This window comes from Schistocerca piceifrons, chromosome 9 (genome assembly GCF_021461385.2).
Source record: "Schistocerca piceifrons isolate TAMUIC-IGC-003096 chromosome 9, iqSchPice1.1, whole genome shotgun sequence".
Taxonomy (NCBI): domain Eukaryota; kingdom Metazoa; phylum Arthropoda; class Insecta; order Orthoptera; family Acrididae; genus Schistocerca; species Schistocerca piceifrons.
In genome coordinates, this window is record NC_060146.1 from 114059102 (window position 1) to 114079278 (window position 20177).

The 20177-nt window shown below is 39.2% G+C and overlaps 1 protein-coding gene across 1 annotated transcript in view; it reads left to right on the plus strand.

Moving 5' to 3' along the window:
* LOC124716914 overlaps positions 1–20177 on the plus strand; it is a 381964-nt gene that overhangs the window by 145778 nt on the left and 216009 nt on the right. The window contains exons 9-10 of the mRNA XM_047243483.1: positions 27–136; positions 8926–9107. Coding sequence (XP_047099439.1) covers positions 27–136; positions 8926–9107 — 292 coding nt within the window. The remainder of the gene's footprint in view (positions 1–26; positions 137–8925; positions 9108–20177) is intronic.

Sequence of the window (20177 nt, forward strand, 5' to 3'; positions counted from 1 at the left end):
TTATGATAATTTTGTTCTTGTTCCAGGTGACTTGAATGCAGATAAGCTGCTGTGTGAAGCACTGAATGCACACTGGGGCTACCGTGCTACACTGCTCACAGTTGCTGCTTTGCTGCCTCTGTGCACCAAAGATGTGGTCAGTATAAACCATGTGACTGTTATTTTAGAACATGTTGGATTGATTTTAGCTACCATGTTACTGGCTAGCACAGTTGCAAACTACCCATATCATCATTCGAGAGGCAAAATTCCAGTACTGCCAACACACATGCATAAAAACTAGGAAATTATTCCTGAATTTTGGAACTAACAGTTCCTTCCTTGGTGAGGAGAGAGTAATAAGATGTGGAAGGTTAAAAGCAAGGCACAGTTCACTCAAAACCCCAACATGAAAGTGACCTACATGTCGTGAATATAAGGGCAAACAAGATCATTGTGGCAGATTAAAACTATGTCCCAGATTGGGACTTGAACCAGGGACCTTTCACTTTTGTGGGTAAGTTCTCTACTGACAGAGCTATCTGAGCACATTACATGACTCACACTCCTACTCATACTTCTGACAGTATGCCTCTGTTATCATCCAAACTACTCTGAAGTTCTCTGGCATATCTTGTGGTGGGACTAGCATCTGTGGAAGAAATAGTGTGAAGAAATTCATTCTGGAAATGATCCCCCAGACTGAAGCTAAACTATTTATTTCCAGTTTCCTTTCTTTTAGGTGTGCTAGTGCTGCAAGGTATGCAGGAGAACTGTGAAGTTTGGAAGCTAGGAGAGATACCAGTGGATGTAAAGCTATGATGCCAGATCATTGAGTTTTGCTTGGGTTATTCAGTCAATAGAGCATTTGCCCATGAAAGGCAGTGGCACCAGGTTCATACCCCAGTCTTGCACAGTTTTAATCAGTCATGAAGAAGTTTCAAATCAGCACGTACTCCATGGAAGAGTGAAAATTTGTTCTGAAAGATCTGTGTTGTTCTTGTTCTTGGATCTCAGGAGCTTACTGGCTGTGTGTTCTCTGATGGGTATGTAAAGCAATTGTGGCAGTGGAAACTGTTTCATAATTATTGGCAAACTACTGCTAGAGCAGGTGTTTATTTGAGTAGCCATTCTTTTCTTCTGAGCCTAATTTTTTTGGCACTGGTGTTCTAAGCGTCCAGGTCTTCACAAATGGGTTTATGCCGTGTTTGTCGATTATGTGCAGTAGCCTCACAGACTTCTATCAGGTTTTTTTGTGTGTTGCATTTCGGGATATCTTTATACCTTTTACACTGACCTCTTGATATTTTAATTGGTGAACAATATCCGAGAATCAATTGAACAAGGAATTTGCAAGGGATTCCTTTGCAGGAGAGTTACAGTTCCTTAATACGGCTACACTTACCTGACATTCCACCTTAATTGTTCCAGACAGGCATTCCTAGATTCTAGATGGTTGTGAATGATTCTGTTGATTTTCTGGTTACATACAGAAACCAGTTGTTATTGACAGTGGCATCCATTCCATTATTTCTGAAATCTAGTTCCTTATGCAGTCATTTGCTTGTCAACATTTCATAATTGTTTTCCCAAGCCACCCGTACAGTCCACATATGTGCATGTGACTTGGACTGCCAAACCTGTTTCACATTATTTCTAATTTCAAAATAGGCTGGTGGTACTGAATGTCATACATTGTGTTTTTGTTTTTGTAAATTTTTATTATTTTTAAAGAATGGCATCACAAAACCACCAAAAGCTGTCTTATTGTGTGTTTATTTAGAGATGGCCTATCTCGGTCAAGTAACCATCTTTAAGTCACAGATAACTTTACACGTATACGGGGTGATTCGGCTGCCCCTACCAATGTCATTTTATGCAAGCCACAATGTTATATTGGGCATTCAACAACCACATGCAAGATTTTTACATTCTCTGAGTTGCTATATGCAAACTATTAGTCCTACAGAAAAAATGGATAAGGCTTTTTGTAGGAAATTTAGTGGAGTTGGATTTTGTGCTGGGATATGTTTTTGCTAGAAGCCACAGTTTTTGAGCTATTCAAATAAAATGTACAAAAGTGACCTTCGATGCATCCTGACTCTCACACTGGGCCCCACTGTCCAGTACTACTTCTATTATGTTGTTTATGACACTCCCTCCTACCACTGTACAAAAAGTTGCAAGTGCACGATTTATTTCCCATGTTTGACCTTTTTTGGTCATGACTGGCCTTGCTAAACAACTGGCTTTGTTGAGCAATTACACACTGTAAAATTTATGTTGGTGTAAATTTTACCTAACAGTTTTGTGAATTTTAACAGTGTAAAATAAACAGTTACATCACTGTATTTATCAGGCCTTCTGACTGTTAAGCTAGTGTGTTTGTAAAGGTTAAGTTTGGACCTAATTTCAACATAATTTACAAAAGTTGTTTTTCTTTCATTACCCTCATGGTTACATTAAAATTAATATCGTTAATGAAATAGCCTATTACGCTGATAGCATAATTCCCCAATCAACAGTGGCCCAGAAAGGTAAAATACTGGAAATAGTTTGTGTAGTCAAAATGTTTTGTACAATGATAGAACAGAGCATCATGAACAACAAACTAGAAATCCTGACTGGTGGGATGAGCACGTGGGGGAGGGGGGAGTGGGGAGTAGGTGCGTTTCGAGGTGACTTTCATACATTTTTCTCTAATAACTGAAAACAGTGGCCTCCAGTGAAAACATGTCCAAGCACAAAATTTAACTACATTAAATTTGCTACAAAAATGTCCCATTCATTTTTTTCTGTAGGACTAATAGTTTGCGCATACTGGCCGAGAGAATAAGAAAACTTCATGCACGGTTTTTGAAGGCCGGAAATATCATTGTGTGTTGCATAAAATGACATCAGTAGGGGCAGATGAATCATCCTGTATAATTGTGATCAGCGCTCATTACATACTTTATGTCAAGGGTATAAAGCTATGTGTGTCTTTAAGGTGATCTTGACCATCTTTGTTGGTTGCTTTATGATGTCATTTTTTAAATACATTGAAGCTGTTCAGCACTGTTTAAGAAAATATTTTGTTACTGGTTTCTGATAAGTAGTCTCTAAAATTAATACACTGCCTGACAAAAAAAGTGAAGTGCCTAGAAGACATGGTTGGATGTCAATGTAACTTTATCCAAATATACACCATCAGTGGGCATATAAATGATTTAGAGTTGCATCTCTCTCTGACAGGTAGGATGGCCACCAGATTGCACTGGTATTGTTCACATTTGGCATTGTTACCATGCCTGGTAGGGTATATAATGGGTGTGAACAGTGTCGGATGTTGAGTGACCATCATGAAGGACTCAGAGATGCTGCATGCTCGTGTGAGACACTGTTACCACCACCAGACAGAATTTTTAAGGGACCTCACTCTCAGTCAACATTTGACTGGCTGGCCAGATTTTGAAATATGCGGATTTGTGAAGCATTTAAACATTTGAATGTGACTGTGGCTCCACAACGAATATATTGTGCACTGAGTGTAATGTAGCCCCTCCACATCTGCGTCCACTGTCTGAAAATAAATGAACTGGGTGTCTGGATGTCTTTATAGGTAATTGTTCTCTCTGTAGAATTGGAAGAGCTCTAGTGAGTACTCCACGATGGTCGAGAAATGAGTCCCCCCTCTTCCTTTATCTCAAAACCTTCTGAAAAACAGCTGTTCCCCGTGATGTTCTTGAATAAACCTATTGTGGCCCAGATGTGGTTAGTGTGACAATCACATTTTCTAGCAAGGAGACTTGATCTTCCTCAACCAATCACTGCAGTGCAGTACACATTCTGTTCTCTGACAAAACTACACACAGTGCCTGGAGGTCCTGCAGCCAAACCCCCAGTGCATTTCAAAAGATGAGGGAAGCTTCCTAGTGAAAACAAGCTCCATCTCATCCATAAAATGATTTAGTGGGCGCCGTTTTGCCAGGGTGCGGCAGCAACTAAGAAACGCAACATCCGGAGACATTCGTCATCCCAAGGTACACTGTTCTCATAATAAACACATTAGCTGGGTGCCAGTGCGACACCACTTTACCTGGACCCAAACACAGAATAAGGAGACCAGACTCCCACACTGTCGCTAATAAAGCAGTTAGGCCAGCAGCAGGATGCCTGGCACTGCTAGTTTCTAAAGAAGTTTCATTTCACATTCAGCCTCGGCGTTCCCACCCTTTCACTTGGCCACTAGTGGAACGAGGCTGGCTGCAAGAATGGCGGCCCATAAGCCAGTGCCCTGCCAGGCCCATAGCCCGTTTCAGTGACTCCAAAGGAATCTGTGAACTGTCTTGCTGCTCAGAGAAATTTCTAAAGCTGCCCCTAATGCAATGGTCACCTCCGGCGTCCAAAACTCTGTATCTATAGCTGAGTATGATTCTACTACTACTATTCAAGTCATGCAAGTACTGTGAGATCAATCAGTGGTTTAACCTAACCCTAATTGTTCATCAGATTAATATCAATCAGTGAAAATTTAGATACACCAAAGGCAAATGAAATTGTATGATAATCAATAAAACAAAATGAATAGGGAGGTGCCAGTCAGGTATTACCACAACAGTGGCCTGCCCAGAAGTGTGACTGGGAAGTGTGGTGTACTGATGAATGGCATTGCATCATATTCACCAGTGAATCACAGTTCTCCACTATCCTGGACGAACATTGTTGCTAAATATAGTTATGACCTGGGGAGTGGTCATATTCTCACTATGTTTTGGAGAGGCACAGCAGTGGTACTCTTGTTGTCACAGTGTGGGGAGCTACATGGTATGATTTAAGGCCACATCTGTTACTAATTGAGGAAACTATGATTGCAAAACTGTATGTCACAAACATTGTGCATCTTCGTCTGTTGCCACTTAGTAAATTAATCGCCTTCATTTACTTCCGGTATGATGGACGTGGAAGAATATGGGCAAATTTTAAACACATTGTAAATCACGCATTGGAGAAGTATGTACCAAAAAAGTGGATTACGGATGGAAAAGACCTACCGTGGTTTAACAGCGCAGTTTGGAGAATGCTCAGGAAGCAAAGACAGTTGTACTTGCGGTACAAGAAAGATTGGGAGAATGAGGGCAGGCAAAAGTTAGTAGAGATTCGTGCTACTGTAAAAATAATGATGCACAAAGCATACAACCACTACCACCGTCATACCTTAGCAAAAGATCTTACTGAAAACTCAAGGAAATTCTGGTCTTACGTAAAATCGGTAAGTGGATCGAAGGCTTCCATCCACTCACTCACTGATCAGTCAGGCCTGGCAACGGAAGACAGCAAAACGAAAGCTGAAATTTTAAATTTAGCATTTGAGAAATCTTTCATGCAGGAGGATGGTACAAACATACCGCCGTTTGAGTCTCGTACAGATTCCCGTATGGAGGACATGGTGATAGACATCCCTGGGGTTGTGAAGCAGCTGAATGGGTTGCAAATAAACAAATCGCCAGGTCCTGATGGAATTCCAGTTAAGTTTTACAGAGAGTGCTCTACTGCACTGGCTCCTTACTTAGCTTGCATTTATCGTGAATCTCTCGTCCAATGTAAAGTCCCGAGCGACTGGAAAAAAGTGCAGGTGATGCCTGTATATAAGAAGGGTAGAAGAATGGATCCTCAAAATTACAGACCAATATCCTTGATTCTCAAACATATTCTCAATTCGAATATAATGAATTTCTTTGAGACAGAGAAGTTGCTGTCCATGCATCAGCACGACTTTAGAAAGCATCGCTCCTGCGAAACGCAACTCGCCCTTTTTTCACATGATATCTTGCGAACCATGGATGAAGGGTATCAGACGGATGCCATATTCCTTGACTTCCAGAAATCGTTTGACTTGGTGCCCCACTGCAGACTCCTAACTAAGTTATGAGCATATGGGATTGGTTCCCAAATATGTGAGTGGCTTGAAGACTTCTTAAGTAATAGAACCCAGTACGTTGTCTTCGATGGTGAGTGTTCATCGGAGGTGAGGGTATCTTCTGGAGTGCCCCAGGGAAGTGTGGTAGGTCCGCTGTTGTATTCTATCTACATAAATGATCTTTTGGATAGGGTGGATAGCAATGTGCGGCTCTTTGCTGATGATGCTGTAGTGTACGGGAAGGTGTCGTCGTCATTGAATGACTGTAGGAGGATACAAGATGACTTGGACAGGATTTGTGATTGGTGTAAAGAATGGCAGCTAACTCTAAATATACATAAATGTAAATTAATGGAGATGAATATGAAAAAGAATCCCATAATGTTGAAATACTCCATTAGTAGTGTAGCGCTTGACACAGTCACGTCAATTAAATATTTGGGCGTAACATTGCAGAGTGATATGAAGTGGAACAAGCATGTAATGGCAGTTGTGGGGAAGGTGGATAGTCGTCTTTGGTTCATTGGTAGAATTTTGCGAAGATGTGGTTCATCTGTAAAGGAGATCACTTAAAAAACACTAATACGACCTATTCTTGAGTACTGCTCAAGCGTTTTGGAACCCTATCAGGTCAGATTGAGGGAGGACATAGAAGCAATTCAGAGGCGGGTTGCTAGATTTGTTACTGGTTGGTTTGAGCATCGTGCGAGTGTTACAGAAATGCTCCAGGAATTCAGGTGGGAGTCTCTGGAGGAAAGGAGGTGTTCTTTTCATGAATCACAACTGAGGAAATTTAGAGAACCATCATTAGAGGCTGACTGCAGTACAATTTTACTGCCGCCAACTTATATTTCACAGAAAGACCACAAAGATAAGATAAGAGAGATTAGGGCTTGTACAGAGGCATATAGGCAGTCATTTTTCCCTCATTCTGTTTGGGAGTGGAACAAGGAGAGAAGATGCTAGTTGTCATACGAGGTACCCTCCGCCAGGCACCGTATGGTGCATTGCGGAGTATGTATGTAGATGTAGATGTAGATTGTATCATGGTGCCAGTTTACAACAAGAAAATGTTCACCCACACATGGTGATTTTCTCTATGAACTGTTGATTGATGTTGAGGTACTCCTGTATCCAGCAAGATCCCCAGATCTGTCCCTGAGAGAAAGCGTGTGGGACCAGCTCAGACATCAACTTCATCCCAGTGAAAATATTGGGGATATTGAGGACCAGTTACGACAGTTGTGGGCCGGCTTACCTCGAGAGAGGATACAGTGGCTGTATGACATCCTTCACAACTGAACCAGTGCTTGCATCCAGACCAGAGGGCATACAGTGTCATACTGATAAGTGTTCTCTTACTGTCAAGTTTTTTGTAAATCTGACACTATTTTATTATTACTGAAGTAATATCACACACCCTCTTAACCCATTACGTTTCATTTCATTGCCTCCTGCCTTTCTGGCTATTCCACTGTGCTTGTCAGACATACACGCATTAAAAAAACTTTTGCATCACCTCAATTCCCAGAACTCCTGAAGACAGACGCTGACTGTTGGATATTGTACCACAGCCACAGTCCCTTTGACTGATGAGAGATGTCACTAAACCTGCCCAAAGATGTAAACAACCATTCATGAGCAGCACCTATTAGACGGAGCTGATCAGTTCCAGTTATTCCACCAGGAAGGAGGTACACGGCTTGTGTTGTCTGTAGTTCAACCATGCCTAGACTGTCAATACCGTGGTTTGATTTCACGCACATTGTTACTTTGTGCCAGCAAGGGCTCTCAACAAGGGAAGTATTCAGGTGTCTCAGAGTGAACCAAAACAATGTTGTTCGGACATGGAGGAGATACAGAGAGACAGGAACTGTCAATGACATGCCTCACTCAGACCACCCCAGGGCTACTATTGCAGTGGATGACCACTGCCTATGGATTATGGCTTGGAGGAACCCTGACAGCAATGCCACCATGTTGAATAATGCTTTTCGTGCAGCCACAGGACATCCTGTTACAACTCAAACTGTGCACAATAGGATGCGTGATGCGCAACTTCACTCCCAATGTCCATGGCGAGGTCCATCTTTACAACCATGACACTATGCACCGCGGTACAGATGTGGCCCAACAACATGCCGAATGGACTGCTCAGGTTTGGCATCATGTTCATCCGCTGTTGAGTATCGCATGTGCCTTCAACCAGACAATCATCGGAGATGTGTTTGGGGGCAACCTGGTCAGGCTGAATGCCTTAGACACACTGTCCAGTGAGTGCAGCAAGGAGGAGGTTCCCTGCTGTCTTGGGGTGGCATTATGTGGGGCCATCGTATGCTGCTGGTGGTCATGGAAGGCACCGTAATGGCTATATGATACTTGAATGCCATCCTCCAATCAATAGTACAATCATATAGGCAGCATATTGGCAAGGCATTCATCTTCATGGATGACAATTCGCGTCCCCATCACCCACACCTTGTGAATAACTTCCTTCAGGATTACGACATTACTCAACTGTAGTGGCCAGCATGTTCTCCAGACATGAACACTATTGAACATGCCTGTGATTGATTGAAAAGGGCTGTTTATGGATGATGTGACCCACCAACAACTCCGAGGGATCTATGCCGAATCACTGTTGAGGAGTGGAACAGTCTGGACCAACAGTGCCTTGATGAACTTGTGGATAGTACGCCACGACGAATACAGGCATGCATTAATGCAAGAGGACATGCTACTTGGTATTAGAGGTACTGGTGTGTACAGCGATCTGGACCAGCACTTCTGAAGGTCTCGCTCTATGGTGGTACAACATGAAATGTGTGGGTTTCATGAGCAAAAAAAAATGGCGAAAATGATGTTTATGTTGATCTCTATCTCAATTTTCTGTACAGGTTGTGGAACTCTCAGAACTGAGGTGATGCAGAACTTGTTTTGATGTGTGTATTTTGTATCGTACCCTTTGGGTATTAATATTTTATTTCCATTGAATTGATAAAGTAATAACCTGACAAACTGTTATAAATGTGCATCTTACCTTTCAGGTTTCAGAAAGCAGTGCAAAGATTGTGGAGATGTTGTTGTCGTCTCTCGACAGCCCGACGCTCGCGTCTGCTGGTGCTGATGCTTATCGAGCCTATGTCGGCCTGCTGCCAGGTGTGGAACTGTGGTGGGAGCAGTTCTCTCTGTACGTTTTAAGGATATTGCAGAACCATGATCCAGAGAAGTATGTGTTATTTCTGAGTGACACTCCTCACCATATAGCTCTTGTATAATGAACAAAACAAAGTTACAGACTAGAAAAAGTGATGCGTGACAGTCTAACAGAACTAAATGTATTATAATGTTCATTTTTGATTAATGGTGCCAATGATCATAAAGATGTTAACACTGAATTTCTTGTTATGTCACCTTTCTGATCACTATGTGGAAATTGTTTTGACAGGTAGTAATACATTTTCAAATTGTCATTGCAGCCTTTCCCCCTGCACTTAAATCTTCAAATTTTTTAAGGTAGCAGGGATCAAATCCAGGAAGCAAATGCTTTTACAGAAACCATACTGCAGTTATAAGAGTCACATCCTGTGAAAGGGAGCAGTAGTTGATAAGTGAGTGAGACAGGGTTGTAGCCTATTCCCAAGTTATCCAGTGTGTACATGAAGCAAACAGTAAAAAATTGTTTCAAAAATTCAAAAGGGAATTAAAGTCGAGGGAGAAGAAATAAAATCATTGAGATTTGCTGATAAAATTGTAATTTTGTCAGAGGAAGGAAAGAACTTGCAAGACTAGCTGAATGGAGTGTATAGTGTTGGATGCAAGGTGCCTCATTTGATTTGAGCTCAGAATAAATTCTAGGGATCTAAAACTAACAGATGTTAATGTGACAGGACAGTAGTATCGTGGATCATTTCTGTTACCCTTCTTGTAGACATTTGTGACCTGCACTTTTTTTCAAAGCACTGGGCACTGTTTTTGGTTAAAGTGAATTATGGTATATTATGTTTACAATGAGAGCTAACTCACCTGCAAATTCTGTATAATATCTGACAGGGATCCCATCAGCCTCAGAACCTTGTCTAGTTTTAACATTTTTAATTTTTTCTCTCAGTGTCACTATGCCTAATGGATCCTTTGTATCATATACAACTGTTTCCGATTTAACTTTTGTTATTAGCATGTGCGCAGTTCATATTCTCTAAATATTCAGAAGTTTTCCCATGGTATCTGTTTGTCTTGTCATGTACAGTAGAGAAGTTGTTTGTTGAAGTTCATTGTGGCTGGATTCAGCTCTGTGTTACATTACCAAGGAGAAGTTTCAAACATGGTTAAACAAACCTTGAAGCCAATGTTGCATGGAATGCACAAAGAATTCTGTGATGGCAAAGCACACACCCATGTCTGATCTGCAAAAACTCCCTTACATAGTATTGCTTAATTTGAGAGATGGAAAAGAAGATGAGGGAAGAATAGTTGATTGTTACTTGACATGAGAAGCAGTAAACAAATGCTACATAGTCGTCCAACTAGTAGTTGGTCAAGATGCACTACATCTTTATGATGTAAAAATAAAAAAGCTAGCACACTTCACTTACATTCACTTCATAATGTGTTATGGGATCATTTTTGGAATAACTCATCAAGCCAAGCTTAAGTTTTCTGATAATGGAGGCTGTGACATTGGGATCACAGGTATACTTCTAACTTTGTACATCTTTAGTAGGTCATTAAACTGACATAATGAGCAAGTAGTAAGATGCAGTACTCTGGCAATTCTGAGAAAGTCACAAGAGAAGTTTACATGTCTATTATGTAACTGATGTACCTGTGCGAAGGTGCCAATTGTAAGCAGTCACTGTGGGCAAGCGGTTAGCACTCGTGTTTTGCAAGTGGGTTGTAGACAAGAAGGTGGTTTGAATCCAGCTACATTCTAATTTTCAATCTACATTTTTTTTTTCCTCACTGGTCACATTATTTAATTTATATGACACTTGAGAGGTAATATAATGGAAAAAAACCATGCATTTTCATGAAGTTGTAGTGAACTCCCTATGTGATTTGACTATTTACTATTTGTAATTAAGTTTTCAAGGACGAGGGACAAACTTGGAAAGTCCAACTCAAACCTCAATAAATAATGATGTAAGTGATGTTATTCACAATCAGTAATATAGTAAGTCACAATGTGCCAGACCACAAGATTAATAATGTACAATTACTCGTAGGATGTGCCCTTAACATCACTCGTTGCAGGATGGTATTTGTCATACAGACATGGAAAACATAAATTGAAACTTGATGCAAATACACACATTGTTTTCATTGTACTATAACTGAAATTTCATAGAAATTAAATAATATGACCTGTGATAAGGGAAAAAAAGACTAATATTTATGTTTGAGCAGGAGTCGAACTGTCACTGCCTACATGTTCATCTTACGAAGCTCAAACACTAATTACTTGACCACCATGAACTTAGATGTTTGGTGCTTACACACAGATGCATAAGGCACATAACAGATATACAAAATTTCTCTTGTGATTTTCTTGGAATTGGTAGGGTAGTGCACCTTACTACTTGTACATAATGTTGTTTTAATGGCCTACTGGAGGCGTACAAAGCTTGAAGTAAATCTGTGATCCCGATGTCGTGGCCTCCCCTTCTGAGTCCTCGTGAATTATTTGTAGTGTGAACTTGATAACACTAGGTAGAGGCCTCTTCAAAGACCTGGGGATACTATATACTGCTTCCTAATGTAAAAGCGAAGCACCACAGTGACACGGTCAGAAGTCACTGTAACTTCATATGTGTACCCAACGTCAGTGGTATGTAAGTGATTACAGTTGCCATTCTCCGTGATGGGTAAGATGGCCACTAGTGTGTGTTAGTGTTGTTCATGTTTAGTGTCATTACCAGGACCAGTAGGCTATGTAAGAGGCACGAATAGCATCAGAAGCTGAATGACTGCTGTAAAGGACCAGAGATGCCATGTACCCATGTGAGTCAGTGTTATTGGCACCTGACAGAGTTTGGAAGAGATCTCATTGCCAATCCCTATTTAAATGGGTGGTCAAATTGTGACATAATAATTTTGTGGAGCATTTAGATATGACCATGGCCAATGATGCACTGCATGGGTAAATGAATGCACGTGTACTTGTTGTGAATGTTCTGGATGACCCAATCTGATCACACATAGGAAGATCACTATAATATGAACCAAGCACACCGTAAGCTCTTCATGTCTACGCCTGTCATATGACTACAAATAAGTCCCTGCAAAATTCTGTGTCATATGGAGACTAGCAACAGCTGGAGTAGGGAATTACTGTCCCGTGTGTAGGCTGCAGTTGACACCACAGTGGAAACCACTGTATTTGGAGTGGTGTAGTGACCGGGAGTCATGGACTGCTGATGAATGTCATTGCATTATGTTAAGGGTTGAATCATAGCTCTGCACTATCCCAGACGATCACCGTCGCTCTGTGTAGAGATCTGGGGAGATATCCCGTTCCTCCAGTGTGTCTGAGGGGCACAGCAGCATTGCTCCTGGAGTGGAAAAAGCTATTGGATATGCCAAGAATATGGGAAAAGATAGATTGCTACTTTCTGTAAACATGACACGTTAAGCTGCAGACACTCACAATTAAAAGACGCCTACACATAAGCTTTCAGGCACATCCTTTATCAGAAAAAGAGAAACATACACAATTGATTGACACAACCAAGCACACTTCAAACACACATGACTGCCAGCTCTGGCAGCTCAGGCCAGAATGCCAGAATGGTATGTCATGCACATTACAAGTTACCTCTTGTGTGATGGTATCGTGGTGCCATTTTTCAACAGGACAATGCTCATCCACACTCGACATGTGTCTGCGTGATGTTGATATGTCCTCTGATAGAACATGTGTGAGACCAGCTCAGATGTCAACTCTGTCTCAGAGCCAATATCCAGGATATCAACGACCAGTTACAATGGTTGCAGGCCATCTTGTATCAGCAGAGTACAATGGCTTTATGACAACCTTCACAGCCAAATCAGATCATGCATCCTGGCCACACAGGTGCTATGTCATGCTGATAAGTGTGCTCAAACTGCCAAGTTCTTTGTAAATTTGTATGAGTACTTCATTTTTTTTATTTCAGGCAGAGTTTTTACCCCCTAAATGAATTTGTTATGATGATGATGATGATGATAATAATAATAATAATAATAATAATAATAATATGGCATAATATATCTCTTCTTCAGACCAGCTGCTCAGTGCACAGAATCAATACTGGGTATAAGAATAACATTCACAATTATTTAAAGTTCCTTTGGTGCAGAAAGATGTCCATTATTTAGGGAAACACACTTCAATAACTTTCGAGCAGCCATAAAAAGTTAAACTACCAATAAAATTCAGTTTAAGAGGCAACTTGAGGATTTATTGGTGGCCAACTCTTCTACTTCATTAATGAGTTTCATAGTAAAATCAATTGATTTGTGTATATTATTAACAATTTCAATTAACATTAGTATTACGTAAAATCTGACTTCTGTATATCTTCAACACATCAAAGTTATCAGTGTAATTAAGTGTTGTAAAGCAGTTTTCTTATGATGATGGTTGAGTTCAATAGCCTAAGAATAATCATATACATCTCAGTTTATTGTTACAAATATAATAGGGAAACATTCCACGCGGGAAACATTCCACTTAATGATATGAATATAACAGGGAAACAATATTGTTAGTTTCATGTTTTGTAACAAGTTTGTTATTACCTCTTAAATGAAATTCTATACCTGTAATAAGTGTTTTGACTTATTCCACATCGATGAGGACCATCGCAGTTAGTATATGTGGTAAGGATCTCTCTCTCTCTCTCTCTCTCTCTCTCTCTCTCTCTCTCTCTCCCCCTCACACATGCACACACATTCTATGTATGTCTTATGTACTGCTGTTTTGTGACATGTTCTAAATCCTTAAGGATCTGTTCACTATGGGTCAATGGAACAAAAGGAACATCTAATCTAATTCTCCTATAACTGACCACGAAAGCCAAGTGAGAGGTGAGAGAAATGCTAGAGCTTACCATCTCCAATAGGATCATGTGTAACAAATCTCTCTCATATTTATATCCATATTCAGGTGACAACAGTTTTTATGGCTGAATTGAAGGAAATATTTGTCCATACCCTGAATCAGGAGAGACACACAGCAGGCCAAAAAATTGTTCTTGATGTCAACATGCAACCTGTTACCCTTGGTTATATTGTTTCTATTTCAGCAATTACAGTATTTTCAGGTATGTACATGTATCTTACCATTCTTGATTACAAGAGCTGTAATTTTTTTCAGATGGGTTTTAGTGACTGACAACATGTCTGCAGATGTTTGTGAACTTTTAAATGATGGTTTCTCAAATGTGTTGATTATGCCGTCTTGATGTGCACCGCATCACATGTCTCTACTTGACAGCAGTTGTAATCTGTATTCCATGGCCACCAGCTCTAAATGTGGTTTACATGAACATACAATTCTAGGTCAGAAACTGTATTGAAATTTTTGTTGAAAGTTGTATTACAAAGAATCAGTTATTTGTAATGCAGTGAAAATATGTGATATTGAGTTTTTATTTCAGTTATATTGTATTTATAATAAAATTGAAAGCTGTTTCAATTTCTATAGTTCTTTTCTTTTCCTTTTGTATTCGTCTTTCCTAAAACTTGATTTTTATCATATGTTCCCCTTGTTCCTCGGCTGCTGTCACCAAATTACGGTTATTGGTGATGGTGGATCACAGTGGGTCAGAAATTGTCAGTTCATATGTGCATGATGGAAAACCTGATAAGTAAGGATAGTAAAGGAAATTTTATGTAGCTTCTTATGACTAGCTAGTGTTAAATTTCAAAGTACCCTACAGTATAGGAGAAACAGTTTATACAATACTCTGACGAAAGTTATTTGCCTCTATGGGGATGTTAGCCATGGGAATTCTGCTGATATCTTCTTCTTAAAAGAAATATACTGTGCTATATTCTCTCTCTTTTATTTTGATTCCTGTATTTAATTATGCAAACACTACATAATAACCATTACCCTGTTCTCAAGTAAATTGTATGCCTGTATATGTGCAACCCTCAGTACTGACTGTACACAGAAGGAGCAAAACTAATTGCTTTACAATGGCCAGTTTGATGTCATGGAATATTAGTTGATGACTGTTTTTCAATTTTGAATTGTGCACATAATTATTGAGGCTTTCATGGCTACTTGTTGACATATTGCATGTTGTCTCCTGTCTTTGGTTCTGCAACCAACATTTGTGTAATGATTCTTCTGATGTTTCACCAGCATGAGTGGCTGGCATTGTTAAAGATTCACCCACTATTGCTGGTGGGAGACAGAAGTTGAGCCAACATCTAAGAGCATTTTCCTGGTAATTATCACTGTGAATTCCCTCTTGTTACTAGCAACAGTTGTTCACTGCAGCATGAGAATCTAGGATCAATTTACGTTGAGGCTTTGTTCTTTCTTAAGTGTATGTCTGAAAGAGCAGACAATGTTGACAATCCACAGCTATACAAAATGCTTCAAAATTAATTCCTTGGCATTAGCTGTATTTGGTATAGATCTGCTCCCCATTGGGTTCTAAATCTACACTTAATAGAGCTAATTTCAAGCTGTATCATGTATAAATCTGCTACACATAGGATAATAGATTTAGACATAGTTACAGGTAAATTTTGTGATAACGATAATTTCAACAATAAGATAAAATTAGCTGTTTTTAGGGAACTAACGTGAAATCACTGATTTTTGCAAAATATCATGAAATTTGTAATCTTACCTTATAAAAATGTTACAAATCTGAGGACGGTTGTAGAATGTTAAAATTGCGTACACTGAAACAGTAAAAAATAACATAAAATTTGACATAAAATAACATCCAATTTAGAAAAAAAGCCAGAGAATTTGTGAAAGAAAAGTACCACAAAATCTGGAAAAAAACTGGAAAAAACACCAAAAAATACCAAATTTGGCAAGAACCACAGAATTTGACAAAAACACTGAAAACCATTGAATTTGGCATAAAAAAACACAGAATGTGGCAAAAATAACAAAGAATTTGGCAAAATTAGAACTAATTTTGTAAAATAACAATGAATCTGCCCAATAATAACACTGAATTTGGCAAAAATGGTAATATCAACATATAGCATTGATTCTGCCTAGAATAGACTCCAAATTTGGCAAAAAACGACACCGACTTTGGAACAAGAGTAACATTGAATGCGGGGAAAAAAAATGCAAATTTGGCAAAAAGATAATGAATTTATCAAAAACAGCAGCTAATTTGGTAAATATTACAACAAATCTGGCAAAAAATAAAACCGACTTTCGCAAATAATAGCATCACATTTGGCAAAAAATAGCACCGAGTTTGACAAAAAACAACACCAAGCTTGGCCATAAAATAAAATAAATTCTTCCTGCCCCTGTCTGCACCTAATACAGCTGATGTCAAGGAATTCACAGCCATTGAATTAATTTTGAAATCCTTTCTTGTTAAAATTGTTGTCAAGTTTGTGAATTTCTATGACACCCTTGAACAAGCAGGCAAGGTGGCTCTTCTCCAGTGTGAGAACCCATGTGTCAACGAATTTTATTCCGTGGTCGCTCACACACAGTGAGTACTTTGCCACAGCCAATTTCTCCACCTGTCTCAGCCCCAATACTGTTTATGCTTGGTAATCTCGATATTGATGGATCGTACAGTCATTCCAACAAACATTTTTCCACATGTCCATGATATGTAGTATATTCCCAATGATACAAATGCTTTTCCTTTTGTCCTTTGCTGATCTGAGACATTTTGTGATGTTTTAGGTTGGTTTGCATATAGTCTGTATGCTGTGTTTGCACAACATACAGCCAATTCTGTCTGCCACCAACATCTACTTCTACGTCTACATTTTGCAAACTGCCATAAAGTGCATGGTAGAGGATATGCCCCATTGTACCAGTTATTAAGGTTTCTTCCCTTTCCATTCAAGTATAGAGCATGGGAAGAATGATTGTTTGATTGCCTCTGTGCAAGCTGCAATTATTGTAATCTTGTCCTCATGATTCCTGTGTAAGCTATAGTATATTCCTAGAGACCTCATTTAAAGCTGGTTCTCAAAACTTCATTAACAGGGTCACACGAGTGATTTATGAGCAATCTCATTTGTAGACTGATTGCACTTGTCTAGTACTCTACCAATAAACCAGCCTACCACCTGCTTTATCCAAGACTGAGTCTGTATGATCATTCCATTTCATATCCCTGTTAAGTGTTACACCCAGGTATTTGTATTAACTAGCCAATTTGAATTGCAACTCATTGATGTTATAACCATAGGCTACTGTGTTTTTTTCATTTTGTGAAGTGCACAATCTTACATTTCTGAACATTTAAAGCAAGTTGCCGGTCTTTGCATTACTTTGAAATCTTTACAAGATCTGACTGAATATCTATGCAGCGTCTTTCAAGCAGTACTGCATTATAGATAACTGCAGCATCTGCAAAAAGTCTGAGATTAATATTGTCCACAAAGGATTGTATGGCTGAAAGGCCAAACTTGACATTTCTTCTTTCAGTGTGTCACTTCATGAGTGTTAGGTTTTATCATACTTTTTATATACCTGTTCGCCAGAATGCAGTCCAGGTTGTAACAAGAGAGGAGAAAACTTCAAGATAAATAGATCTGGTGCTCGTATGGTACAGTGAATGACCATTGCAGGAAATAATGAGGTACCACAGCTGTAATGACCAGGGAAAAGGCCTCAGATGCTCACGCAACACATACATCTCCAGCTGTTGTCTCATCTCCAGTCCACCACCAGCTGCGGAGGCTGAATTTTTGACAGTGCCAGCCACTTGTGCTGATGAAACGTCAGATACTGTAAATCATTAAACAAATCTTGGCCAAAGGTCCTGATATTAAAGCCAATGGGTAATACATATTGGATCATGTCATTACACTGGGGCAAGCTCCTGGCTTACTATGAGGGTCATTCAATAATTAAAGAGACAATTTACACTGGGGCAAGCTCCTGGCTTACTATGAGGGTTATTCAATAATTAAAGAGACAAATTGGTCTGCGGAAAAAGCTGTTTGTGGGGCAAGTTTGTTGCTTTTATGGCTTTAAGTTGGCATCACTGGGATGAGCCCCGATCAGGTGATGTATCAACATTGTTTTGTTTATAACCTCACTTGAAATGTCCACATTAGTTGAACAACGTTTTGTTATTTGTTCTTTTACTTGCTGAAGGTGAGAAACCAGTGAATATATACTGTAGAATGTCTTTTATAGTGAAGGTTGTATGAATCGTGCAAATTTTTACAAGTGGGTGGAGAAGTTCAAAAATGGTCACCACTCAGTGACTGACGAACACCGTTCTGGCTGACCAATTGCAGTTTTAACTGCCTCACTTTAACGTCAAATTGATGACATTATTCTTGCCGACTGTCATGTGACTGTGGAAATGATAATTTATAAGGTTCAAGTGAGTACTTTTACAGTTCATAACGTTATCTGTAACAAGTTGATGTACCGCAAAACACGTGCAGGATGGGTCCCAATGGAGGTGACGCGGCTGCACAAGGAAACAAGGTTGAGAGTGTGCACAGAGCTAAATGCTTTGAAAGAGAAGCTGAGCATTAACTTGTGATGAAACTTGGTTTCACTATTATGAGACAGAATCAAAAAGACAAAACATGGAGTGGAAGCACACCAACTCACCTGTCAAGAAAAAATTCAGAACCCAAGTATCAGCAGGAAAAGTCATGTTGACAGTGTTGTGAGATGCTGAAAGTCTAGTTTTTTGTGATTATCTCAAAGACCAGCATACAATGAACAGCCAATACTAGACAGATTTGCTTTTAAACAAGCTGAAGCCAGCCGTGAGAGAGAGACTTTGTGGATCTCAGAGGAGACGTGTGATTCTCTAGCAAGACAACCCACGTCTCATATTGCTCAATTAACCCATAAAACCATTGGCAAAATGGGCTGGGAAGTATTTTTTTCATCCCCCTTACCGACCTGGCTTAGCACTCCATTTGTTTGGTGCACTGATGGAGACGTTACATGGGAAGAGGTTCCAGGACAACAAGGACGCGAAAAAGTTTGTGGGAAATTGGTTCAAATATCAATACAAAGAGCTCTCTGCAACCGGAATGAAAAAGCTTGTAGCCCATTGGAACAAGTGCATAAATGTTCAAGGGGGTTATGTTGAAAAGTAGAAAAAGTATTCTTTTGTAAAAATAAATGCTTTTTTCTCCAGACCAATTTGTCTCTTTAATTATTGAATGACCCTCATATATCAATATAAGTTTGCAACAGATATGAAGAATAATATATTTGATGAATAATTTAAACAATGGGAAAATGTCATTCAGGTGTGCATAAATTATTAACCTGCTTCCTATCTAACAAAGGAAACTCAAGGTAGGAATATCAACAATGTAGGAAAAGATAGGTAGCTACTTACCATAAAGAAGACACACAAAGTTGCAGACAGGCACACTGTCGATGATTAATTTAGATTTTCATCAGTTTTGAAATGCAGTCTTCTGTTCTGTAACTGAGATAGCATTTTTCTATCCATATTTGCAAGATGCTTGCAGAATGAACCAGTTGAAAACAAATAATAATAATACTGTTCAAATATACTTATCTTAGTCTTAAATATTTTCTTCTGTTGTCATCTAGTGATTCACTGTTCCTGTAAATATTGCTAAGATTCAACAATCTCTAACACCCACTCATTAATAAATCACATTTTCTGTTGCTGTTTCAGTAGCTGTATTATTAACTGTTACAGGTTTGTGTATAACGTAATAACAGTACTAACAACTTTGACCAGTTGACAATCGTGCACTTTTCATCAGCACATCCTACCTCTCAGACACCAACAGAATTCAAACATTACACTGCTTTCATGACATCATTCACTAATAATTTCATGTGCTGCAAACTATTATTGGTTCATACAAATTTGTTATGACAGTAAATTATTTTTTATATGTCATGTTTAAGTAAAGACTAAAATATTTTCATTCTCAGAATTTGAATACAACTGTCATAAAAGATAAGTCTACAAGTTTTGACTCAAATGGCTCTAGTACCAATGTTTTTTCATGTAATTTTCTTTAGTATATCTATATTTATTTTGTTTTACAAACTGTAGTTAGCCTAGCCATAATAACTACCATAATGACTACAAAGAATAGCTAATATGACTATAAACAACAA